Source organism: Taudactylus pleione, unplaced genomic scaffold (assembly GCF_031769625.1).
Source record: "Taudactylus pleione unplaced genomic scaffold, aTauple2 ptg000375l, whole genome shotgun sequence".
In the NCBI taxonomy this organism is placed as follows: Eukaryota; Metazoa; Chordata; class Amphibia; order Anura; family Myobatrachidae; genus Taudactylus; species Taudactylus pleione.
The window spans coordinates 454,568-481,460 of NW_028284776.1; the positions used below are offsets into that span (position 1 = coordinate 454,568).

The 26,893-nt window shown below is 42.5% G+C and overlaps 1 protein-coding gene across 1 annotated transcript in view; it reads left to right on the forward strand.

The window, feature by feature from the left end:
- Positions 1-26,200, forward strand: part of TEX11 (testis expressed 11) — a 358,563-nt gene extending 332,363 nt beyond the window's left edge. Inside the window, exons 28-29 of the mRNA XM_088444985.1 lie at positions 1,079-1,243; positions 26,132-26,200. Of these exons, the coding sequence (XP_088301111.1) occupies positions 1,079-1,243; positions 26,132-26,200 (234 nt within the window). The remainder of the gene's footprint in view (positions 1-1,078; positions 1,244-26,131) is intronic.
- Positions 26,201-26,893: the final 693 nt, after the last annotated feature.

Sequence of the window (26,893 nt, forward strand, 5' to 3'; positions counted from 1 at the left end):
CCTGGGCTGGGGCTTGCTGTGGGGTCGGACAGCAGGGAAGGGCTGGAGAGACCGAAGGGGGCCAGAGGTGTCAAAATTGAAAAGTAAGCCAAATATGGACACAATTATCAAGGGCATATACAGTATAATTATTAATACCCCATTTAATATACCACCACATATAGTAGCTGCTGTTTTAAAGGGGGGGGGGGGAATTGCCTATTTTATCAGTCCTGGGCCCCACCATTTCTGATGGCAGCCCTGTATGGGGGTGCTGTATGAATGGGATGGGTGTCTTTAAAAGGACACCAATATACTGTATACTTCTAGGCATTTTTATGCACCATAAATGTAAAAAGATTTATTTTACAAAAAAAAACTTTCTATTTTACAAATATGCATAAAACAGCCATATGACACAGTTAAGAATCCCAAATACTTTCATTAGGGCCACTAATACATTTCTACATTGTTTCTATATTGTTATCCTATATCACTCTGCCTTTTTTTGGGTACTGGCAGATTTCCATATTTTCACCTATACTAATCGCTGGTAAAAGCAAAAAGAATTTTCTCCGGAATGCCACATTGCGTGAAAAACGGGAGAGCAAATAGAAACAATAAGCTAAAGTCATGCGCAAACGGTGCAAAAACTTAGTGTGCGAAAATTTATCGAATTTTAAAGGCATATTGAATTCCCCCAAAAATGACAAAAAAAACTTAGTATTTGTAAGTAGCTAGTAGTCCTCAGAGCCATATATGTGGCCACCTCTGACTTATATGAGGTTATAAATAGCTATTTTATGTAAGGGAACTTGTATTTCAAGTTTAGTTGTATATAAAAGCATCACTTGTTTACCACATAATCAAAGAATTAAGATTATTTCCTGCTTCTTATGTATGCATTATACTATGTACATTTTAAGTTAGGGGTTTGCAAAATTGGTCTTCATCATTTGCAACAAAGCCGTGTTTCAGTGTGATATGACATACATTGAGCATGAACGGCTATGCAGTTTGTACATTTACTTCTCACTCCTGTTTTTAGTAGTCCTATTACATAGCCAGCAATAGTCACAGCTGTATTTTTTGTCTTCAGGATAATTATCCAGAAGCGGAGACCCTATGGCTAATGACTCGAGCTTGGAACACAGGGATTTTCCAGTACAGTATGAAAAAATACACAGATGCAGAGCACTGGTGTGCATTGGGCATACGTCTGCTCAGTTATTTGGGTTCTTTGAAGAGCAGCTATGAGAGCAAGGTACTGTATGTACAGCTACTGTGTGATACAGGAATAACCATTATGAAAAGGATATACCTTTATATAAAAATGGTATAACCTTTGATGAGCTACAGTATTAAAATTAGATTTCATGGTAATATTGGCTGCTGACTTCTACTTATTGAGGAATTCACAGAAATCTACATAAGTATGGAAGCCACGAATTGCAATGAGAAGTAACATTAACCACTTAACTGGCTAATATTTTTTGTATGGGATTATGTAAATAATAATAAAATGCTGTGTCAGGTTTAAATAGTTAACAAATTGCAGATTTATTAATAAAATTATGCAGAATAAGGGTAAAATAGCTATTAGCATAATTTGCACATTTAAAAAAATCAATAATTTTGGGGATAGTTTTGGAAAAAATAGTTTTATTTACAGTTAAAAAAACTTTATGGTGATTATATATATATATATATATATATATATGTGCACGAAAAAAAGAGTTATGGTAAGAACTTACCTTTGTTAACTCTCTTTCTTCGAAGTCCATAGGGTCCACAGGGAGACCTTGGGGGTGTAGGTTAAAGCTTTTGCTCCCAGGAGGCACTGGTCTATCCTTCCTATACCCCGCCCCTGAGCCAGAGGCACCTCAGTTGGTAAATAGCCAAAGGCCGGAGGAGGATAAGAGAGAACGAAGACTGGTACACACAAGAATCACACTCTCACAGAGAAGGAGATGGGAAACCGGTGACCAGAAATATAGCCCATATGAAGCCAGGTGTGTCAGGGCGGGTGCCCTGTGGACCCTATGGACTTCAAAGAAAGAGTTAAAGGTACGTTCTTACCATAATTCTCATTTTCTTCAGGTTCCATAGGCTCCACAGGGAGACCTTGGGGACGTCCCAAAGCAGTCCTTTTTAAGGGTGGGGACGCTCCTGCGCTGAGAGGAGAATCCGGCACTCAAAGGAAGCATCCTGAGAGGCAAAGGTATCAAAGGCATAGAACCTTAGAAACTTCTGGACACATGCTCCTGACGAAGGTGTCTAGAGACACAGAAACGCGTTGAGCCAGACACGATACAATGCAATTTGTGGAGGACAAGAGCAACTAAACAACAATACGTCACCAAGCTACCTTTGGGTACCTACATGACATAGCTCATACGAAGCACAGTTACAAAACAAGCTCCATATAGCTGAGGTTGAGGCTCATAGTCCATCACCACTGTCAAGACAATTTCAGGACAATAAGATCCAGGTGACCATTTCAAACTATCCCAGCCTCATGTACTGCCATTCCATTGAATGGTATTGAAAGCAACGGAGATCCAGGTGAGCGCACTACCTTTTGTGCACAACCGACAGTAACAGCCGCTGCCTTGATTGCGCTCACCAATATTTACGGCCTCTGGGAGACTAAAGACAGAGTGCTATTCTATTCATTTGCCGGCCACCCAGAACGGACATTGGTCCTCAACACCACAGTTTCCAACACCTCATACACCCCCCCGGGGTTTCTTTACACACTTAAAGAAAAAAACCTAGCGCCAATAGAATAGAGAAATCTGACAATAATTCAGCAGTCAAATAAGGTTATGTCAACCTTATTAATTGGAGTAGAGCAAAGAGAAAGACTGCGCTCTAGAGTCTATGCCGGGACATCAGTTCAAAACATACAATAGAATAAAAACAGCATTTTATTGTAATAAGACTATACGCCAATTCAAAAATTGTATACACAATAAATTACATGCAAGAGAGTTGATCAGACTCTCAGTATTAAGACAATAAATATATACACGAATGACACAAAGAGGTATAGTTAACCAATCTATATTGGAGTGTACCAATATAGAAACACTGAAAATTATGATACTAGTGACCCTGGAGATCCTTAGTAGTGAGAAAGGTCTCGTATATAAATGACCAGATAAGGTATGTCCAACCTTCTAAGGAAAGTCTTGTATAGAATTCTATATAGGGAGTATATCAAAGTAATAATAAAGATTCTTTCTCCTGAAGGTACTTTCTCAATATCTCAATGCTGTATATATCGCAGCTGATTGAAACACATTTATAATAAAAATATCAACATTCAGCCTCCTCCAACATATATATATATATATATACACACGACTGTGTCTCTGTAAGCACAGCAATAGCCGTGGGGATGTAGAACTAGAGCCGTAGGTAGCAGGATAAGTTAATATAGGCCAGGTATGTACCATCGACGTGAGGTGATACCAGCTACCAGCCCACTCCAGAGTATGCCAAATACCTTTTTTTCTGAGGTCCATCAGAATAATCCAGCCTGTCTCAAGATTGCGGGGATAGAACACATAGGAATTACCAATAGGGGTGGTGATAGATTCAAAAGACTATGTGAAGCTGAATCCAAGTGGATTTTCAGACTTCAAACACTTTCTCCAGATGGCCTCAACGAAGCACTTGAATTTTATGATTAGTATGTTTATGTATGTTTATGTGTTTATGTGATTGTGTATGTACATGCATCTATATATATGTATACATGTTCTATATGTGGGTGCGGGTTAGACCGTAGCTGCTTTCTATGTACTGTCTGGTCAACCAAGCGACCATGGCCTACCCCCCACCCCCTTCCCCACTTGTTTTTGGTTCATTTGTTCTTGGTCTATTTACTAGACCTTGTTTGTGTATGAGTGGGCTATCATCTGTCCAACTTGCCTTATTGGTATTTATCCATGTATTCATACACGCACATATATGTTTTTACATGTATGTGTGTATGTATGTATGTATTAATTTATATACGTTCGTTTGGGTCAGGTTGATTTTAGGATTGAGTTATTCCTATTTAATTATTCTTCTTTGACATCCGTCCAAGGATCTTTCCTCTCTTGCTATTTATTCTATTTTGTTTTATTTTATTTATTTTCTTTAATAGGTTTATATTGTATTAGTTCTAATTATTTTAATTATTGATTCTATTTTTATTATTATTATTATCATTATTATCACTATTTATTTATATAAGTTGTTTATTATTAATACCTAGATTCTTCAAGTCCTATTTATGCCGGGACATCAGATCAACTTTAATACTATATAATATTATTATTAAAATATATAATTTCTATATTATCTTTTTATGTAGCGATATATTTTTTTATATTTATTTAATAATTAATTATAATTTATCTTTATGTGTGTATATGTATGTACATATATATATACATATGTATATGTGTATATATACGTTTATATCAATTCATTATTGTATTAATTATTGGTATAGTAGAACTACATATTAGTCGGTTTGTGGGTTAATGGTTAATTTTTACCTGAGTTCTTTAGAAGCTGCTAATGATAGTATGAGATCCACTGGGAGTAACTACAAACCTGCAGAATTGAACTCTTAATGAGCTCTATGGACAAAACAGACCAGACTGAACTAATTAACTAATCAATTAGCTGTGTTCTAGGGCTATTTAAACCATGTAATGGACAATGGGGAACACTTGACTTGAAAAAGGCTACAGTAGTAGCCGAAACGCGTTGTCGTTCCCTGTCGGTGCCTGGAGACCTTACCTGTTATCTACATTCAGCGTCCGTCTGCACGCCTCCAAAAAGACAAGCTGGCAACTGTTACTCTAACCAACCTCCGGTCCATCGGGAGTCCTACTGCTTAAATAGCGGAGATTGTATCTACTAACTGAGCCGCTGGGACGCTCACCTCCTGCTCACCTCCGTATTCATTGTATGACCGCTACTTCACTGACACGACCATCACCCGGCTGCTATTTAGAGCCGAGGGACCTCACGGTCTGGCATTGTCTGCATCAGCGCCGCACTGAGACGTATGTCATCTGGTGCAACATCTACAGGTGTAAAACATCATTCACGTCTTTCACCTTACAGTGTCCCGGCTGCTGAGAATTTGCTATGAGGTATTTGGCATACTCTGGAGTGGGCTGGTAGCTGGTATCACCTCACGTCGATGGTACATACCTGGCCTATATTAACTTATCCTGCTACCTACGGCTCTAGTTCTACATCCCCACGGCTATTGCTGTGCTTACAGAGACACAGCCGTGTGTATATATTATATATATATATATGTTGGAGGAGGCTGAATGTTGATATTTTTATTATAAATGTGTTTCAATCAGCTGCGATATATACAGCATTGAGATATTGAGAAAGTACCTTCAGGAGAAAGAATCTTTATTATTACTTTGATATACTCCCTATATTGAATTCTATACGAGACTTTCCTTAGAAGGTTGGACATACCTTATCTGGTCATTTATATACGAGACCTTTCTCACTACTAAGGATCTCCAGGGTCACTAGTATCATCATTTTCAGTGTTTCTATATTGGTACACTCCAATATAGATTGGTTAACTATACCTCTTTGTGTCATTCGTGTATATATTTATTGTCTTAATACTGAGAGTCTGATCAACTCTCTTGCATGTAATTTATTGTGTATACAATTTTTGAATTGGCGTATAGCCTTATTACAATAAAATGCTGTTTTTATTCTATTGTATGTTTTGAACTGATGTCCCGGCATAGACTCTAGAGCGCAGTCTTTCTCTTTGCTCTTCTTTACACACTTAGCAACTACAACAGATGTAAGTAGCCTACAATATAGGCCAGGGGTTCCCAACCACGGTCCTCAAGGCATACTAACAGTCCAGGTTTAAGGATAGCCATACTTAAGCAAAGGTTTCTTAATTAGTACCTCAGTTATTTTGGTTAAACCATCTGTGCACAAGCAAGGATATCACTAAAACCTGGACTGTTAGTGTGCCTTGAGGACCGATGTTGGGAAACACTGATTTAGGCGCTTTTTTTCTCTATCAAAACACCATTGACATATTATACATCAAGATTTTTGATGAACACTGCAGCTATATTTATCCCGGTGTATTCATAATCTCAGCAGGTGGAGAAGAAATCTGCATTTTTTGCGCAGCACATTGGATTGTTGCTTATTTAATAACTATTCTCTGCAACAGAGTTTAGTTACAACATTGCTTCCATCATTGAGTTACAATCTTGTAATTAGATACATTGTATGTGATAACTGAATGTTTATGACTGCCGAGTACATGTTCTTATTCTTATGCATCCAATATCCTTTTTAAAACAAGCATATTAAATGTTAATTTTTATTACAATATTTTCTCTGGGATTTTAAGTGATTTTGAGCACGCAACCAAGTACCTTTTTTGTCTAACTCCACAGGGAGACCTTGGGGATGTCCCAAAGCAGTCCTTTTAAGAGTGGGGACGCTCCTACGCTAAGAGGAGAATCCGGCACCCACAGGAAGCATCCTGAGAGGCTAAAGTAGCCAATGCATAGAACCTTAGAGAGGTCTGAATGGAAGACCACGTGGCCACCTTACAAAGCTGAACAGCTGAGGCGCCACGGTGAGCCGCCCACGAGGGGTCCACAGATCGAGTAGAATGAGCAGTAACAGAAGCCGGAACAGGCAGCCCTGACTGTGTGTAAGCCTCTGATAGTCATACGAAGCCATCTGGCCAATGTTTGTTTATTGGCTGACCATCCCTTTTTGTGAAATCCATAGAGCACAAACAACTAGTCCGATTTCCGAAGGGAACTGGTACGGTCCACAGAAATCCTGAGAGTGCGGACCACATCCATTGAGGCCTCACCAGCCGAGAGGTCTGGTGACGGAAAGGCCGGTACTATAATTTCCTGATTTATATGGAAATGAGAAACCACCTTAGGAAGAAACTCAGGGCGAGTGCGAAGCACAGCCTTGTCCTGGTGAAATATTAGAAAGGGACGACGATAGGAGAGCGCCCCCAATTCTGATACCCTCCTGGCAGATGCAATAGCCAGAAGAAAAAGTCTTCGCTGTGAACCACTTGAGTTCTACAGAATCCAGGGGTTCAAATGGAGGACCATGGTGGGCACGAAGTACTACTGACAAATCCCACGGAGGCACTGGAGGGATAAAGGGAGGTTGAATCTGGAAGACACCCTGGGGGAAGGTGTGGACATCCGGTAGTGGAGCAAGTCTACGCTGGAACCAAATGGAGAGAGCACAGACATGCACTTTCAGTGAAGCAAGGAGAAGTCCAAGGTCCAATCCAGCTGGAACGAAGGCCAGGACTCTGGAAATCCTAAACACTTGAGGATCGTAGCTTCTGGTACGACGCCATTGGAAACACATATGCCACACTGTGGTAGATCCGAGCAGAGGCTGGTTTACGTGCTCTGAGCATACTGCTGACTACAGAGCTAGAGAATCCTCTTGACCTCAGGAGGGATGTCTCAAGAGCCACACCATCAAAGACAGACTACCCAGGTCCGGGTAAAGGCAAGGACCTTGAAACAACAGGTCTGGACATTGAGACAGCAGGAACGGAGTGTCGATGGAAAGACTCTGAAGATCTGAGTACCAGTGACGTCTCGGCCAAGCTGGAGTCACCAGCAGGACAGTGCCTCCGTCTTGTTTGAACTCGAGGAAGAAGGGGGGCTGGAGGGAATAGGTAAGCAAACTGGTGCATCTACCAAGGTTGCCTCAGCATCTCATGTTCAGGACCCGTACACTAGCAATTTGTGATTGTGTTGGGAGGCCATTAGGTCCACCTCTGAGAGGCCCCATCTGTGCACTAGAAGTTGAAACACCTCTTGGAGAAGCGACCATTCCCCGGGATGCAAGTCAAGATGGCTGAGGAAGTCTGCTACCCAATTGAGAACTCCCGGAAGGAACACTGCAGAGATGGCCGGGAGGTGACCCTTGGCCCATGTCAGTATGAATGACACTTCTGTCATTGCTGCCCGACTACAAGTGCCTCCTTGATGGTCGATGTAAGCCACTTTTGTGGCAATGTCGGACTGAACCTGTGCAGGTTTTCCGTGAAGTATGTGCAGGGCCAGGTTGAGGGCCCTGTAGACAGCTCGAAGTTCCAATATGCTGATTGGCAGGGTTGAGCTGACCAATGTCCAACAGTCCTGAAAGGAGCGCGGATCGGTCACTAGGCCCCAACCCGGGAGACTGGCATATGTTGTTAGGATTACCTAGTCCAGGAACCAAAAGGGGTGATCCTTGGATAGATGAGATGTCTGTAGCCACCAAGATGGAGACAGACACACCTCTGGAGAGAGTACCATCGTCTGAGCTTTGATCCGATGGTGAGCATATTCCATCATGTCGAAGGCGGACACCATGGATACAAGAGCCTGCATTGCTGAGTGGATCGACACTCAGCGACTGTGGAGACATCTGCGCACTCGTAGTTGAAGTGTAGAGATCTTATCTCATGTCAGAAAGATTCTCTGATCCTGAGAATCCAGCAGGACTCCCAGATGAATCATTCTCTGTGAGGGATTCAGGGAGGACTTTTTTTTTTCAGTTGATTAACCATCGGTGCTGGTACAGGAAAGCAATGGTTAACTACAGATGGCGGTGAAGCGCTTCTGGGCATCCTACTAGGAGCAGGAGGTCGTCCAGATATGAAAACAGTTGGACACCCTGACCACGCAGGTGGGCAGCCCTGATTGCCATCATTTTGGTAAACACCCATGGAGCTGTGGAAAGTCCAAAGGGCAGAGCCTGAAATTGGAATGTTGCCATAGTAATCTGAATATCCAGAGATGCTATATAAAGTCCCCAGGCTCCATAGTTAGGATGGCAGCGCATAGGGTTACCATCCTGAACCTTGGCCCTTGGAATTTGTTCAAGGATCTGAGGTTGAGGATAGGCCAATGAGACCCATTCAGCTTCTGAACCAGAAAGAGTAGATAATAACCAGTCCCTCACTGAAATAGTGGGACTGGCACAATTACCCCTGCTTGTAGCAAGGACTGCATGGCTTTCTGGATTTCTAAGGCCTTGTTCGGGTCTGAATGAGGGAGACAATCTGCAAAATTAGAGGGTGTACCCATTTGAGACCACTTCTCTTACCCAAGTATCTGTGGTGTTTTGACACCAGTACTGGGCGAACTGAAGAAGTCGGCCTCCCACTCTGGGATATCCCAAAGGGAGGCCCGTCCCATCAGGCTGAGGGTTTATCCTCGGGCTTTGAAGTAGGGTGTCTGGTGGTCCAGGTCTGCTTGGTCCTGGGTTTGGTGGCTCTAGTGGAAGCCGACTGCCTAGGAAATGACGGGCCTAGTAGAAGTAGTTACAATCTTGTCAAGGTCTGTGCCCAACAAGATCTCCCCACTGTAGGATAACCCTTCTAGGCCTTTCTTGGAACCCACACCAACCTTCCATGAGCATAGCCACAGGGTACGGCAGCCAGACAGCCGCGGCCGAGACTGAAGGTTAGGAGACTAGCATCTAATGTCGCTTTTCCAAAATAGGAAGCTGCATCTCGAATGTGAGCAACAAAATACATCTGATCCCAAGAAGAATCTGAGGGAAAAGAGTCATCAAATGCGTGAGCCCAGCCCTCTATAGCTTTAGCCACTCATGCAATAACCAAGGTTGGGTGGGCAACAGTCCCTGAAAGAGTATATAAATTTCAGGCAAGCTTCTAATTTCCTATCCATAGGATCCTTCGAAGAAGTCACTGTAGGAATAGGCAACTTAGCGCTTTTAATTAAACGCGCAACATGTGAATCCACCGCAGGGGGTGTTTCCCATTTTGCACAATCAGCCACAGTCAGTATGAAACCTCTGCCCAGGCGATTGCCAGGCTGCAGCCATGAGTTCAGCTAGATGATCCGATAGAGGGAATTCTGCTGAAGCTACTTTCTGTTGTTTAAACAGAGGGTGCTTGTATTTAGGCTCATCATCTTCTATTAATAAGATGTATATGACAGCTCGCACCAAGGCAGAAATATTAATTTATGACTTGACTCTCATCCTCCTCCGGGGAGTCAGAGTTAGAGAGATCAGCATCTGTGCATGGACTAGGAAGGATGGACCAGTGCATCCTGGGAGCAAAAGCTTTAACTGCATGGAGCCCAGGATCCAGATCCAACCTACACCCCCAAGGTCTCCCTGTGGAGCCTATGGACCCTGAAGAAATTTTTTTTAAAAACTATATAAAACATAATTTTGTTCCACTTCTTGACAAATTTTACAGGGGAGGGAGCAGGGGGAGGTGGGGCTGCTGCAGTGCAGTCAGCAGCCCAGGCTGGTTGACGATCCTATCAGCATCGCCATCGCAGCCACCACCAGACAGTGGAGATGCAAAGCAGATTTCCTGATCTCCCTGAGCACGGGCTGCTGTCATCCTTAAGCAGCGGGCGGGTGGGTGGACCAGCTGGCAGGAGGGGGCTGAGAGCTGCTGGAAGATTAGGCTCCTTCGACTCAGTTGCATTAGCTGGTGTGATCGCATCCGATGCAGCCAAGCCAGGCAAATGGTTAAATATACCAAAATTACATAGATCAGACTTTTATAGTGTTAGAGTGAAAACTGACACTAAGGGGTTGGATATGAACCACTGGCAGTCGGGATGATAGCTGTCAAAATACTGACAGCGGCATTCCTATGCTCGGTATCACGACAGGCGTTCGGTAAGTATCCCAACCCTCTCCCTTTAACCCTCCTTTTCTGCACCCTAACCCGAACCCAAACCCTCCGTTAGTGCCTAAACCTAACCTCCCCCCCCCCCCCATTGGTGTCTAAACCTAACCCTCCCCCCCTCCCCGTGGCTAACACCTAACTGGGCACACTATACTTACAATCGGGATGCTGGTTGTCAGGATCCAGCGTTGGCATCTCCACTACTGTCGGAATTCTGGCGCCGGTCTTCTGGCCGGAAGTGGGGATTCCGGCACTAGAATTTCGAGAGCCGGCATCCAAGATGTAGGTATCCCAACTACATCCCGACATTAAGACATAGTGGAACCTCATTGGGGTATTCTATGAAGAATGTGGGCTAACTACAGCAATTTGCCTGCTTCTTTGAAAAAAATTTTTCTATTTTCTTGAAAAACATTCTAATAAACTTCAACAGGACCTCAGCTACAGCTTTTGATGGGACATCTTAATCTACATGGCTAGTCGCATTAAATACATCAGAACCACCTACACCAGAAATTCATGTTTATAAATGCAATATAGATCATTTTGGTTTCATTTGAGAGGATAGTGCCAGTTAGGTGCACTATTTTAAACAAACTAGTGTATAAAAGTAAATATATAAAATCATTTGAAAAGTGCTGCCAGGACCATTAAGACCACTGCTCACAGTATGTGAAAACATTTGAGAGGACCACAGCAATGATTCTCTTATTAGGAAAAGTTACTGAAAAGAAAATGTCATCTGCAGTACGGAAACAAAGCTCTTTGTTGCATATGTCGTTAAAAATTGGGAAACACTCATTAGGGGTAGCCCAAATCATATAGTATATTTATGAGTGTGGTATATTTTGTTGACATTCAGAATGTCGATATGCATGGTATGTCGAAATTCACCATGTTGACACTGATGAAATATCGTCATGATAAGAAAGTTGACCCTGATGGTATACTGGTATGGTGAGTCTGGCCGCGATGATGTCATAATGATTTCCTGCAGCGCTTCTGGCGAGTATTGCTAATCCTAACCCTATCCTCCCCTCCAGTCCGTGCAGATTGTCATCATTTTACATGTTGACATTTCAGATATGGACATTGTGAACATGCCGACTTGTTCACTGTTGACATTTCAATAATGTCAATATTGGAACTGTCAACATTATGACTACATCCCCATATAACCTAAGATTTGCAATCTCAGGGAGTTTTCTGTAGTTTATCAGTGGGATTGGATCTTGCAAATTCACTAAAGCCCAAACCAATGCAATCCACACTTGAGAAAAAATAGAAGATTCACTAAGCGGTTGCCCGGCAGAAAAAAAAGAGGTGGTTGTGCCAGGCACACTGTTGGCGCTATCTGGTCATTCAGGGGCAGAAGAATCACAATACATTTATAATAAAGGCAATAATTACTTATTGCATAAGGAAACAGATAACATTGATCATTTTATTATTATATTGAGTGAAAAATTATTGCTTAATTTTATTAATAGAGCAATATTATTTCTTATTATAAAAGAGCAATATTAATTATTTGTTAATTGCTTTGAATTGTTAATTGGTGTTTAAAAATATTTCCATAATTGTGGCACCATTTATATAGCCATAAAATAATAAATGTTGCCCCAGTCACATAAACATTCTTAAACACCGATTAACAATTTGAGGGAATTTTCCATACAAGCAAAGGCTAAAATGCAGAACATTCTATGGTGTGTATGCGACTATATAAAGTGGATATGTGGCTGTTATGTGGTGGGTATGGGACTGTGGCCCTCATTCAGAGGCGGTCGCAAGAAGCGAGCGCTCGCTCTGAATGAGGGCGGCCGCTTGACTTTTCAAGTTACCACCCACAGCTTTAGCGACAGACCAGGTTGATGGTCGCGATGGTCAAGGCCATCGCGACCATTGGGGCTTGCAACGAGACCCTAAGGTTGGGTCTCGGCAATCGGAAAGCCCCAGGGAGCTTCCTGCTCTGAGCGAGCAGGAAGCTCCCCACTGACATCACTGCTGATGTCAGTGCGGCCGCCCACAAAATGGCAGGCATTCCTTAAGGAACGCCTCCGTTTGTGAAACCACCCCCCCCCCCCCGCGGTCCACCTACAAAACGGGTCGAGCTGTCGATCAACACGACAGCCGCCCCTTTGTAGTGAGCTCTGGAGCAAGAGAATTTCTCTCTCGCTCCGCGGCTTGCGCATGCGCAGCCGCTGCGTGTGCGCAGGGCCTAAACATCGACCCAGTTGCGAGCGCTCAGCGCTTGCGACCGGGTCTGAATAAGGTCCTGTATATAATCTAGTAATTAAGGCACTTTTTCTATATACTGTAATTATTTTACCCCATACTTATATATTTACCCTAATTGTGTCATGTCAGCCCCCCATTGTTGAAGTCAAATAATTGGTTATGATCGCTGTACAATTATTATCTGACGATCTAGTCGTCTATGGGCTGATAAAGAGTAAATCGGACGCTACTCTGCGTTGGCGCCATCCGATGCGCACAAATGCGTATCAAGGTTTAATCAGTGTATGGGAAACAGGTTTTTGTATGTCATTAACAAATAAAATGCACACAGATACTGGTATGCGCAGGAGTGTTTTAAATGCAGAGTTAAAGACCATTGTCAGAAGACTGAATATCTTTAGCAATTGTATGCCTTTTATTCAATGCTACTGTAGTTAAGAGGAACTGACATTTACACTCCAAATAAGCAGAGGAAAACCTCTGATGATCTATCAGACTTTATGACTCCAGCTAACATCTGCTGGTCACCTCTGAGCAGAACCACTTTATTGTCTATGACACCTTGGAATTTGGTACAGGCAAACAGAATATTAAATATGTCAGTCAATGGATAAAGTTAGGGGTGTGTATATATATATATATATATATATATATATATATATATTAGTCCATTACACATACACTGATACACATATCGTACACACAAACATATATGCATACACATAGACGCTCGTATGTGTATCCACATGCGTCGTACACATAGACGCTCACATGCGTACTCACATACATACAGATATTACACGGACGCACATATGCGAACGCATATGTATACAATAGGTTCCCATTTCGCAATAGTTAATAAAAATGGTTACTAAAGGTATTATTAATTAATAATTATGATGTAATATGTACTTAAGTGAGAACTAAGGTTTAGAACATAGTAGACATGTCATGTTTGGTATCATACTAAATCCCTGTTTACTTGCAGACTTCCGTACCTATCGGCAAAGAAGTCGCATCTTGCGTCCGCTAGTTATGGATGATAGGGATTTATTACATAGATTGTTATGCAGTGTTGTTGCTAGTTGTTCGGTGGGAAACTACACAATGTGACCGTTTGAGGACTGAGCCATCCCCCTGATGACACCGTATGAACTAACCAATGACCAGAGTGATCAGATGCAAGAACCAATGGAAACCTGCCAACATGTCCCTTTGTTCTCTCTGTAACCTGTACCGAATATAGGCTGTGAGCTGGTCTCAGTGTTCAGTCATCTCTCAATTGTTTTGGGTGACGGTGACCGCAGGGTTCAAGATTGAAATACTGCATACTGGGACCAGGAGCACATGCGTATGTATTGGCTGTACTTTATTATATTTATATATATATATATATATATATAATCTTATTGCTTTTTATTCTAATTGTTAAATCTTTCCCTGTTTACATAAATAACTTTTTGTGCTTTGGAACCACACGAGTGGACTAGAAATCAATTCTTTCTTAAGCGACTTGCAGCGCTAAATAGCAGCTATTAGGAATCAAAAGATGGGGCTCGTAGCTGAGAGGTCACGTTACCTGGAATTGTGCAATACATACGGATTTCGGTTCCTCAACAAGGGTGGATGCGTCATATACCGGTAAGAATGCAATGTGTTTAAAGTCTGTTTAGCAATTTATGTTGTGAAACCGAATATCCATTTTTGTGTAATTTAGGGAGCGCTGATTAGGACCAGGGACAAGGGAGAAAAATCTGTTTCTTTTATTGTCATTTTTGCGCTGCAATAGGCGATTCGCAAATAGCGTATGTGTCTTCTCGGTCTTGCTGCCACATGTTTAAACAATTATTTTGATAGATAGTCTGATATAATTTAGTAGTACACCTCTGAATAGGTACTGCCAAGAGGGAAGTATTTTTCTGGCCAGAAAACAAAGGTATATGAATGTGAAAAGAAAAAAATTAAAAAGGGTTTTTTCTCACTGTCCAAGGGCATGACAGGAGAGACTCGGTAGGTATCTGACGAGGCACAACTACTACAGAGTAGGTATACACAGCAGGTATAGTGAGCGAGAACGAAGGCGTTTCTCTGCCGAACCTCCAATAGTAATCGCAAAGTCCATTGATAAAAGGTAGTGTCTCTGGGCAATGCGATGAGACCGCATGGTAGTGTAAACCGTGATTGTGACTTGGGGGTCGTGGGAGGAAATCCCTGGAAAGGGTACATTTTATTGGAATACTTAAATTCTACCAGTGGAGAGTAGTTCAAAGTAGGAAGTTTAGTAAGTTGTACGGAAAGCAGAATAATTGCATAGGCTATTTTCTGTTCCTTCGTTGTGCCCGCTAACGGTAAAATGCTTAGCGTTTAGTGGTACACAACGGGTGGAAGTGAGTGGGTGCAGTAGTTCATCCACCGTCGAAGTCCCTAGTGAAAGAAGCGAAAGCGTTGTCCCAGATGGATGCTAAGCAGTCGCTAGGGACGGTAGAGGGAGAGCTGCTTATGAATGGGCCGATTGGATCGGCAAGGTATATAATGAATGAGAAGTATGGGGAGTATTCAACTGTATACTGTGACATATGTGTCAAAATGACCAAAGAATGTGTGAAACCCTTTCCTGGGTTGGCAGTTTCGATTCAGAGGTACTGGGTAATGTTAGAGATAACATATGTTTAGTCAAATCTCTAAAGAAAAGAGTAAAGTATAATGATTGTTTAAAGTTGTGGAATCATGAGGGGAACACGTGGCATGTGGTGTATGTGGTTCGCAAAGCAGCGTACTCACACCGCTAGCCAGTGTGCACACGCTGCAAAACAGTGTTCATGATGCAAAATAGCATACACACGGGGCACAGTAGCACGCTGCAAAACAGCGTACTCATGCTGCAAAGCAACACGCCGCCAGGTAGCATACCCACACTGCAAGGTAGCGTTACCGTGCATAAAGGGGACAGCGTAAGTGCACCTCGGTCGCCATATGCGACCGCAGGTGAAAGTACAGCCGATACTAAAAATAATAAAAGAAAATCGTAATAAGTAACTTGTATCCTCATTTAAGTCCCCTCCAGGAAAATGTTTTGGTAGAAGATGATGCACCTACTGTAATTTCAGCCATTACACATGCTGTTAATATATTAGATGTTCCACATAGAGGAAAGGCAGCGATCCAACCAGCAGGGCCAGCAGCTGAAATGGGTGAGACTAGTGGAGACCGTACTAGGAGAGGTAATCCTGAACAAAGTGAGGTAGTAGGTACACATTCTGTCCGTACAATTGCAGTTCCCAATGGGAAACCGGACAAAGATGGTATAGTTCCCATAAGGAATGTAGAAATGCACTGTCCATGGACGAGAGCAGAATTACATTCAATAATGTCGGACTTCCCAGACCCTAGGAAAAAGTTAGCCAAGAAGTTTATTAAAGATTTGGGTAATGCTCATGAGCCAACTAATAAAGATTGGCAAGTGGTGTTAGGGGCCTGTCTCCTTTTCAATACTGATGTACAAAAGTTTATTAAGGATTGTGTATTGGAGGATAACCAGGTAAAAAAACCAAAAAAACATATAATCGCACAGTTGGATATATATTTTCCAGTGGTAGTGAACTGGATTAAGATCTTCACTATTAAATCAAAGGATAGTGAATTGGCATCAGATTATTTTGCCCGAGCACTGCTAGCAATAACCCAGTACACTGGGATAGCAGATATTAAAAATAATGTACAGCACAAGGAAGTAGTTGTTACGGTATTAATGGACGGTCTCAAGGATAATCTAAAGACCAGGGTGCAAACCTCTCTACCTAACTGGAGAGAAATTACTGTAGCTGCACTTAGAGAGTCTGCCATAGAACATGATAAGAACATTAACAGGAAGAAAGAAGCACAGAGTGAGAAGTTAATGGCAGCGAGCATTCAGGCTCTACAGGAAGCATATACACGGACACAAACTTACAATACACATAAACCAGTAAGGTGTTATAATTGTAATAAAGAGGGACACATAAAAAGGTACTGTAGATCGAGAAATCAGGATCCACATAAGAAGAGAACACATAGATACACTCAGAAAGGGCACTCACAAGATTCAGGAAATTTTCAACAGTTACCCTCTCACACAGTGACAGCAAACGCTCTGCTGGAGGATGAAAGATAGTCAGTGCTAGGGGTCAAGTACTCATTTTACTGTCATTTATTTATGTTCTGCATTCTTCTGTTTCTCTTCACCTTGACTGTCAATATCTGTTTGCATTTTCCTACAGAGGGGCATAATATACATGGACACGATTGCCCAGGGTTTCATAGATAACCCCAGTAGTTTTGTAGTTTTTCTCAGGCCTTACATGACTGTTTGCAATCTTTTCAACCAAGCAATGGGTCTGTCCTCATTCAATATGTAGATGATTTGTTGTTGTGCTCTGATTCGTTTGTCATGTTTAAATGATACTAAACTGTTGTTGCTTCAACTCTCACAAACAGGGCACAAGGGTGCAAAGGACAAATTACAGCTATGCCAGACTAAGGTTAAATACTTGGGACACTGTCTAACCCAGGGACTACGACATTTGACAACGGACAGAATACAGGCCATACAAACCATGACACTGCCGCAAAACCGAAAGCAAATCCTTACCTTTTGTACGGAAGCTGATGGCTGCACAGCAGGTGTCCTCACACGAAGACATGGTGACACTAGCAGACCTGTAGCATACTACGTGCACAATTGGACACTGTAGCAAGATCACTCCCAAAGTGTTTAAGAAGTGTAGCTGCAACTGCTCTTCTGGTAAATAAGAGCAGGATGTAGTATTAGGGCATGATACTACAATTCTGCCCAAACCAGACATGTCTCTTCAGCAAGGTGAAAGGTGCAATACATTAAATCCAGCAACGTACTTACCATATGTGCCTTGAGATGCACAAGGGTGGAGGAAGGTGAATCTCTGGTTGAAGGTGAGTTTTGCAGGTATACTGACACACATGATTGTATGGAGTATTTGAATCAGACTTTTACTGCAAGGTTAGAAAATGTAGATTTGATGTTTTTATACGGATGGGAGTTGTCATAGACAGACGGACATAGGAGAATTATGCACAGGATTATGCTGTTGTAAATGACGAAGAACACTCTTTATACTGTCATGGCTACATTACCATGAGACCCCACCCACACATGTGCACAAATTATTTTCTCTGATAGATTGCTCTCCACAATTTATCTCTAGACCATGAGTAGGGCAGGAAAAGCAGATGAATAATTAAATTCCCTTAAAATAAACATACAGTATATCATATATTCCCCCCATACACACACGCATGTACACTTCACACACATACATTCATGGTATATCATTCCATTTTTATTATATTTAATAAATCCAGCAGTGATAAAATGTATGCATTAAAGATACAAAAGGCAGTAGCTGTTGTCAAATACAAAGCCCACACATGTGAAGAAGATCCGGTGTCAATGGGCAATAACAGTGCAGATCAAGCTGCCAAATGGGCAGCAAGGTTACGAATAAATTTAACAACTGATAAAGCGATGGTCTTCCAGACCATAGACATGCAGAAATTAATTGAGATGCAAAATTTGAGTTCCCTACAGGAAAAGGCAGTCTGGAGATCGAAGGGATGTGTTCAGGAGTCCTCCAGACTCTGGAGAGATGGTCAAGGTAGGCCTGTTGCTCCCAAGGCATATTAACCAAGCTTGGCTGAGGCAGCGCACGGTCTGACTCCCTTAAGAAAAGAAGGTATGTGCAAGTTGGTCAGAGCATATTGGTGTGCACCAGGCTTTTTTCTCAAGCTGGAAAGATAGCAATGTCCTGTCTGACTTGTTTGAGGAAAAATGTCGGGAAGACAATCCCTACCGAACCATCCCATATCCCTCCGACAGACGGTCCTTTTCAGGTAATACAAATTGACTTAATTCAATTACCACCTTGCAGAAATCTCAAGTATGTATTAGAAAATACATCAGTACAAACTAACTGGGTAGAGGCATATCCAGCTGCCCTAATACTGCTGTTTTTACTGCTAAAAAGATTGTTCAGGAATTTGTATGCAGATACGGTATCCCTAGAATCATAGAAAGTGATAGGGGGGTACTCATTTCACTGGTGATGTTTTCCAGAACATGTGTAAGCTTATGGGTATTAATAGTAGACTTCACACTCCCTACCGACCGCAAGCCAGTGCAAAGGTGGAGAGAGTGAACGGTACTATTAAAAATAAACTGAGTAAGATCATGTCTGAAACTGGATTAGGATGGCCAGAAGCCTTATCGCTAGTCCTCCATAGTATCAGGACCACTCCTAGATCTTTTCTTAATCTGTCCCCCTTTGAGATACTGTTTGGGAGACAACCTCATTTGATTGTAAGTCCACAGGATGATTTGAAGTGTGATACTGAGGTGACTGTGAAATATCTTATAAAAATTAGTAAACAGCTGAAACAGCAGCAACAGAAATTGAAAATGTTGTCACATGAAATGCCAGAAACAAACTGTCATGATGTTGACCCTGGAGAATATGTTATGATCCGAAATTTCTTACGATCAGGTTGTTTGACAGATCAGTGGGAAGGTCCGTATCAGGTGTTGATGACAAGTACCACATCGTTGAAGGTAGCAGAAAGAGATACCTGGATCATTCCACTCACTGCAGGAAGGTCAACTATCCGAAGGAGATACAAGGCGGAGTCGAGATAGATAACATGGTCCTGTCGATTGCGAGCCTGTTTCGGGAGAGCTAGAGACTGCAGTGGAACACCTGAACTATAGAAATTTAGCAGACCACTATTCCAGCAATGGAGTGGCAGACTGGGTTTGTGTTTTGCTTCCTTCCAGGGTTCTCCTCATCCTTATTTGTTTCGGGATTTCCTGTTTCTGTGATGGAGGACAGATGACGGAGAGGGAGGCCGACCGTTATGTCGATGGAGTGCGGTCGGGAGAGAGAGAGTGATAAAACAATCAGAGCGGTATATGGTCGAATTCAGTACAGGAATGGTTAAGAGATCTGTTAATCACGAAACTCGGAGACAGTGTGAGGGGTTATTATCTGATGAATATTGTATTTGTGAGTACTGTGGGTCCCTTGTTGATGATAAATGCATCCAACGATGTCAGTCCAAGAGTAATCTGTATTTGGGTGAGCATCCTGTAGAGGACTACCATTCCTTAGTGGGTAAGGTCTTAAACCAGACTGAATGTTGGGTGTGTTCACAAGTACCTCAAGGACAGAGTAAATCGGGATTAGTGCCATACCCATTGAATTTAGCAGAGGTACTTGAATTACAGTGGCTTAACATAGTGGTTCTCAAACTCGGTCCTCAGGACCCCACACAGTTCACTCAGCAAGTGTACAGGTGTAGTCATTACTCACTGATATATTTTAAAAGATCCATAGGTGGAGCTAATTATTTCACTTGGGATTCTGTGAGGAGACCTGGAAAAAATGCACTGTTTGTGGTCCTGAGGACCGAGTTTGAGAACCTGTGGCTTAAGAAGTAGTTTAGTTTATTGATAAGTAAAGGTGCAGTACAGCCATACTCCCTTACACTGGTTGAGGCATAAAGCGTAGTGGGGTTGGGACAACTCACCAGTTGATAACCGTCTTCTCCATGCACATAGTGGTGCAGGATCCTGGAACAGCAGTATGGTGGGAAAAAGCAGCAGGTCTCTTGAAGGGGGAGATGTCCATATCCCACTGTGTCAGTCTACACAGAACCAAAATGGCACAGTGCATGTGCAGTAGTAACTCTGGTGGTCATCTTGGTAAGAGGATGAATCATCCCTGGAGAAGCCATATTGGAGTGAGTAGTAATGCTCCCCCATTCTAACAAGTCATATCTGCATTAATGCTGCATATGAAGTCTACTGACTTATTACCCATATCATTGCCATCCAGGTGAATTAGCCCCCCTTCCCACCCCTATGACCTAGCCAGCGAATGTTCATTAATTTGGGTCGCAGGAACTTCCATTAGCACAGTACACGAATGACCACCCAATCAACCATACTTCCTTGGTTATATGACTGCTGCCCCATGCAATGGGAACAGTTTATAATGGTACCTTAAACACAACTCATACATTGTTTACCTGTTATTAAACAATACAATTAATAAAAAATAAAAAAATAGTACATATCCTATTGTTAAAGTTGAAAATAAAGGTGTATAATCTTATGCATTGACCTTGTTCTGAAATGATAAAAAAGCAGAATACACTACTGGATGAAGCAGTCATTAGTTCTCACTTCCTGAATATATCTTTGTCTCAGATCAGAACTGCCATCAGAAATTCTAGGGCCCAGTACAAATTAAACCCTCTGTAACCCCAACTCTGCCATGCCACAAACAAACATTGGATACAGACATACACACTAACAGAGACTGACACACATAGAAAAGGAGACTGAGAATAGTGTCCAGGACCAGCCTGAAGCATATAGGTAAAATTGAAGGCTTGATGGGGGTGTGGCTTGGCCAAGTATGCAGTAAGCAGCAGCTTGTAGCTCCGCCAATAATCCATTATTTCTGCTGTTTCCCTGGTGGTCCAGGGCTGAAACTTACACCGCTGAAGTGAGACAGCGCCCTGCTGTGTCTGCTGTCCCGCACGTGACTGCTCCCTCTACTGGCTCAGATGCATCTGCATGGTCTTGGAGGTGAGGGGCTCCTGTGCTCCATGCCTCATTGGCCGCTGCCATTTTGTCTTCACCACGCTCGATCTGCTGGTGCTGTTCCCGGTCTAGAGGGGAATCGGTATGATTTACCGCCGGATGCTTGAAAATCCCGATCGTCCCCTGGCAAGTATTCACTAACCTAACCTCCCCCCCCCCCCCAACCCTCCTTAGGGGTGCCTAACCTTCCCACCAGTGCCTAACCCTAATCCCCCCTTCCCCACCACCTAACCTCAAGTCCCCTGGTGGGGGGTGCCTAACCCCAAGTCCCCCCAGGGGGTGCCTAACCCTCCCTCCCCCTAGCCTAACCCTAAGTCCCCCACGGGAGCCCTAAACCTAACCTTCCCCTGTCCGTTCTCGGCATCACTTAGATCGGGAGGATCCTGGAGGATCTTACTTCTCCTATGAAAGACACCATTGCAGATCTCTTGTCCCAAATGGCAGCTGTTACAGTATATGCATATGAAGGGTAGACTAAGGCGTAATAATATTTGTTTCATGGGTCTTCCTGAGCATGCAGAGGGATCAGTTTCAGATACATTTCTTGGAGATTGGCAGATTCAGTTATTCAACAGAGATGCTTTTAGCTCCCAATTTGCTGCGTAAAGTGCTCATTGTCTCCCTACATAAAGTCTTGAGAACATCAGTGTCAGGTGAATTAACTTTCAGCTATCAGTGTATCTCTATTAATGTTTGAGTTGTACAAGCGGAAGCCCTTTTTGTGGAGATCAAAAATCCACAAAAAGCTAAATAACTTAGCCACTATGGCTTCAGTATTGAAGACAAGTTGGTAGTACAATTGATCATTATGGTGAGTGCAGGAGAACATTCTCAGTGAAGTGTTGGACAGGATCATCCATGCCAGGTCCTCTTGAGAGCCTGGGCCCCTTACAAGTTTACCCACCTTATGCCACTGATGGCAGCCCTGTGAGGCTGGGTACACATCAAGGGATATATTGGACGATATATTGTTCCATCACAGATCGGAACAATATATAGTTCATATCGCTCACTGTGTACCCTCAATTGCGCATTTACGTGCATCACCAGTGACATTGTCCCATCGGATGTGCTGCACGTCAGATGGAATGACGTCGCTGACAACCGCATGAGGGATGGAAGGGTATATCGCATGGTCGTACACTGCATCGTGCTGTGTACAGCTGCCCTATATATCCTCCATTCGGGCTGTGGGTCGGCTGGGATACACGTCGTTCTGATGTGTACCTGGCCTAGCTGTCCTAGATTGTGACAGAGAAAGTGAATAGAAACAACCACAGTGGATACTGGACCAGTTTCAGAGTTGCAGGTAAGTCTGCTCTGGACGGATCTCATATGTCACACCCTGCATATTCAACTTTAAACAACTATGGGCAATTTAGACTCATATGCATCTCCGCTTGCGGCTTAGTGGGTGTAACTGGGTGGCAAACGGACATTTATACGTAGGATAAATGTGCCATAGACAGAATTACTGGCTAATCAGAGGCTAGCTACCGCAGAGATCAGGCTGTTTTCACATGGATCTCTTGCACTAGGGATATGGGAGGTACAAATGATAGCAATGACGGCGACGTTCACAAGCACATGCATCGGGGCAATGCTGCAGCATAGATGCACCCAACTCTGAATAAATAGGTGGATTTAATGCCATGGGAAATGTGATGAGCCTCCATCTTGCGGCCTCTCTGTGTTGTGTGGAAAATTTTCCAGTGAATTTGTGCGAGTAATATAAGTGAAACAGGAAGAGGCTCCCAATAGTTTAGGCTGTGCTGCTGATACAGTATTAAAAATGGTTAATTACTCACATAGAGGCTAATTCAGAGATGTGCGCTAACCCGATGGTGCATGCCTGCACCGGCGCAAGACCTATACTGCACAAGTGCAGTAGGGGGGTCCTGCGTGTTTGCACACACAGCGGCAGCAGATTATCAGTGATTAAGTCTGCTACTGTTTCTTGGCGGGGAGAGGAGACGATGGCCTCTGTTTCCTCAAACAGTTGTGTCACCGCCATTAGGGGGAGGGAAGAGGCCGATATTTCCTGGCCTCTTTTGTGCATCTGCGATCGCCAGCTTCAGTGATCCCATTGTCACTCAGCTGGCCGAGGATCACGCAGATGATCCGATGCTGCAATCGGTAATGCATGCAGGAGGCGTGACACCTCCTGCTGCATTACCATAATAGTGCTATCGCACTACCATGGTAGCAGCTGCGATAGCATACCATCTGACTTTGAATCACCCCAATAGTGTTGATGAGCTGAGGGCCTAAGGGTAGACAACCTGCTGCTCCTATGTGATAATCTGGATTCCTAAAATTCAGACACTATAAGACAAACAACAGGAATTATGATCGTGTAAGCCATGTCAAATTTACTCCTTTCCTGGATAAAAACATCAAACCATTTATAATTATATATATCATGAATGATAAAATAAAAGTGAATTCCCATATATCAGTGTTGTCGGTAGGTATAAGTGTACCTTGCACTTCAGTGGGAAAGCGCCTACCCAGTTTGGTGAGAGTTTGTCTCTCACCTGAATTGCCCACATTCCTGTGGGATCAGCTCCCGCCAAAGGAGGCTAGAGTGACTCCTGTGCATTCTGCAGTAGCAGTGGAGGTGTGTTATGGTGCGTACACACGGTACGATTAAAATGCACGATAATGATATCGATCATATCGTTAATATCGTGCATTTTTCCGTGCCTTTAACCCACCAACGACAGCAGGCACTTATGGACGATAAAGATATCGTCCATCGACCATGCATGCAGGCCAACCTGGTTGATATCAACTAGGTTACTATAGGGTCCATCGTTGGTGGGTTGGTGGTGTGCTGGTTGATCGATATATTGATCATCCAGCACACTCGGGAGATCGTTCAACGATATAGTTATCGTGTTTATGCACCATTACTCCGGGTTTTCTGGCTTGCACAAACCCAGCTGGAACCATGACTGGAGTGCTTTTTAATATCTTTATTTGTGACATTGCACATGGTATAGAAGGGAAACTATGCCTTTTTGCAGATGACACTAAAGGTATGCAATAGGGTAGACACACTAGGAGGAGTAAAACAAGTGATTGATGATCTAGGTAGACTAGAGGAATGGTCAAGAACGTAGCAACTACAGTTTAATGCCAAAAAATGCAAGATCATGCACTTTGGTCTCAAAAATCCAAAGGCTAAATATAGTATTAATGGCACTATACTGGAAACTACTGAAGAGGAGAGGGATCTAGGAGTCACTATTTCAGGTGACTTAAAGGCAAGCAAACATTGTAACAAAGCAATGAGGAAGGCAAGTCAGATGCTTGGTTGCATAGGGAGAGGAATCAGTAGCAGAAAGAAGTGATAATACCACTGTATAGGTCATTGGTACGTCCTCATCTCGAATACTGTGTTCAGTTCTGGAGGCCAAATCCCCAGAAGGATATTAATACATTAGACTGTACAAAGAAGGGCAACTAAAATGGTGCAAGGTCTACACCACAAAATGTACCAGGAAAGACTAAAAGATCTTAATATGTATAGTTTGGAGCAGAGAAAGTATAGGGAGGACATGATAGAAATGTTCACATATATAAAGGGTTTTAACAAGGTAAAGGAAGGAGACATTCTTCAAAGAAAGAAGTATTAGAACAAGAGGACATGTTCTAAAACTGGAGGGTGGTAGGTTCAGGGGAAATTTGAGGAAAAATTACTTCACAGAAAGGGTAGCGGACAAGTGGAATAGCCTCCCATCAGAGGTGGTAGAGGCTAAGACAGTAGAGCAATTTAAACATGCATGGGATAGACAGAAGGATATTCTTCAGAAGAAGTAAGGATCAATAAGGGTTGAGGTAATAATATGTTTAAAAATGGGGCAGACTGGATGGGCCAAGTGGTTCTTATCTGCCGTCAAATTCTATGTTTCTATGAGAACAGGAAGACTTCAAAACTCTCATACACCCACCCAGTGCTCTGTGCACGGACGCCGGCTAGCGGCCAGTTTAGTAGGCCAAAGTCCCTTTTAGTGCCAGGGACTGATGAGTGGCTGTGCTAAAAGAGCATGGCAGATTGTGGCGGCAGGCCATTGCAGCAGACTGACCATTAAGCACTGGGAGTGTTGGGACGTTTACAGTCATCTATTTATACCTGTCTGTCGCGAGTCCTTATTTTTACACCCCGTGTTACACCAGCTACTCTTCAAGCCATGCAATAGTGATACAACAGTAACATGTAATAAAGAGTCGTCATTCATTTTATTACTATAAGCAATAAATTAATCTAAATACTAAGCACTATTTAAAAAAAAAAAAAACGGAAATAGAAAATGAAATGATTGCAGATAGTAGAACTTGATGTGACAAGCACCTGTCCTGGAGCATCCACCATAGGTCACTTATGCACATGAAAAAAAAGATTGTGGGTCCGCAGCTTATATATGACCCTTACTGTATAAGAACATGTCAGCGCACTAATATAGTCTCACAGATATAATAAAAACCTCTTGTCTATACAGATGGCTGGTCTCTACAGTGACATACTAGACAAACTGGATAAAGCAAAAGGATCCCTGTCTGAAAAGTGACGGCTACAATAATCACATTTGTTTATATTTTATGTGCTAACTTTAAAACATTGTTTACCTACTCTTGTTATGTAACAGCCTCTTAACAATAAAAATGATTGATGTTATGAGAATTGTGTAATTTCTTCACAAAGTGTCACTATGGATGTAAGAAGTCAGCATTGTCTGTACATCCACCATACACAGGAGCTTACTATTTTCTAGATATAATGCTGTTATACACACCCCTCCATATCATTGTGTCCTTGCATGTGTGTGCTTGCATTTTTATATATCTGTGCTGGATGTCATTTGTTTTACTGTACTTTATATGGGGGAGTTCACGCCCACTCCTCTCCTCGATAATGAGTCAGTAAAAAGGTGTTATGGTCTCCAGCTGAGTATACAATAAGAAAAGCCTGTTGAATATGATTTCCATGACCTGTAGAAGATAAACCGAGCATAAGACTAGAGCTATTTTGATGTCCACTAAATTACATTATAGTAGAAAGCAAAAGCACTACATTCTTTACGGTCTGTATAGATCTGTTATAATAAAAGGTTATATAGGAAGACACACTCGTAACAACATAACACAATAGTCAGAATTTATACAGAATAGCTGTTTAAAAACTGTTTTCTTTTTCTATCAACTATTAAATGCAATACGCTATCCGCCACATTGAGAAAGTCGCTATTTGTACATGGGGCCTG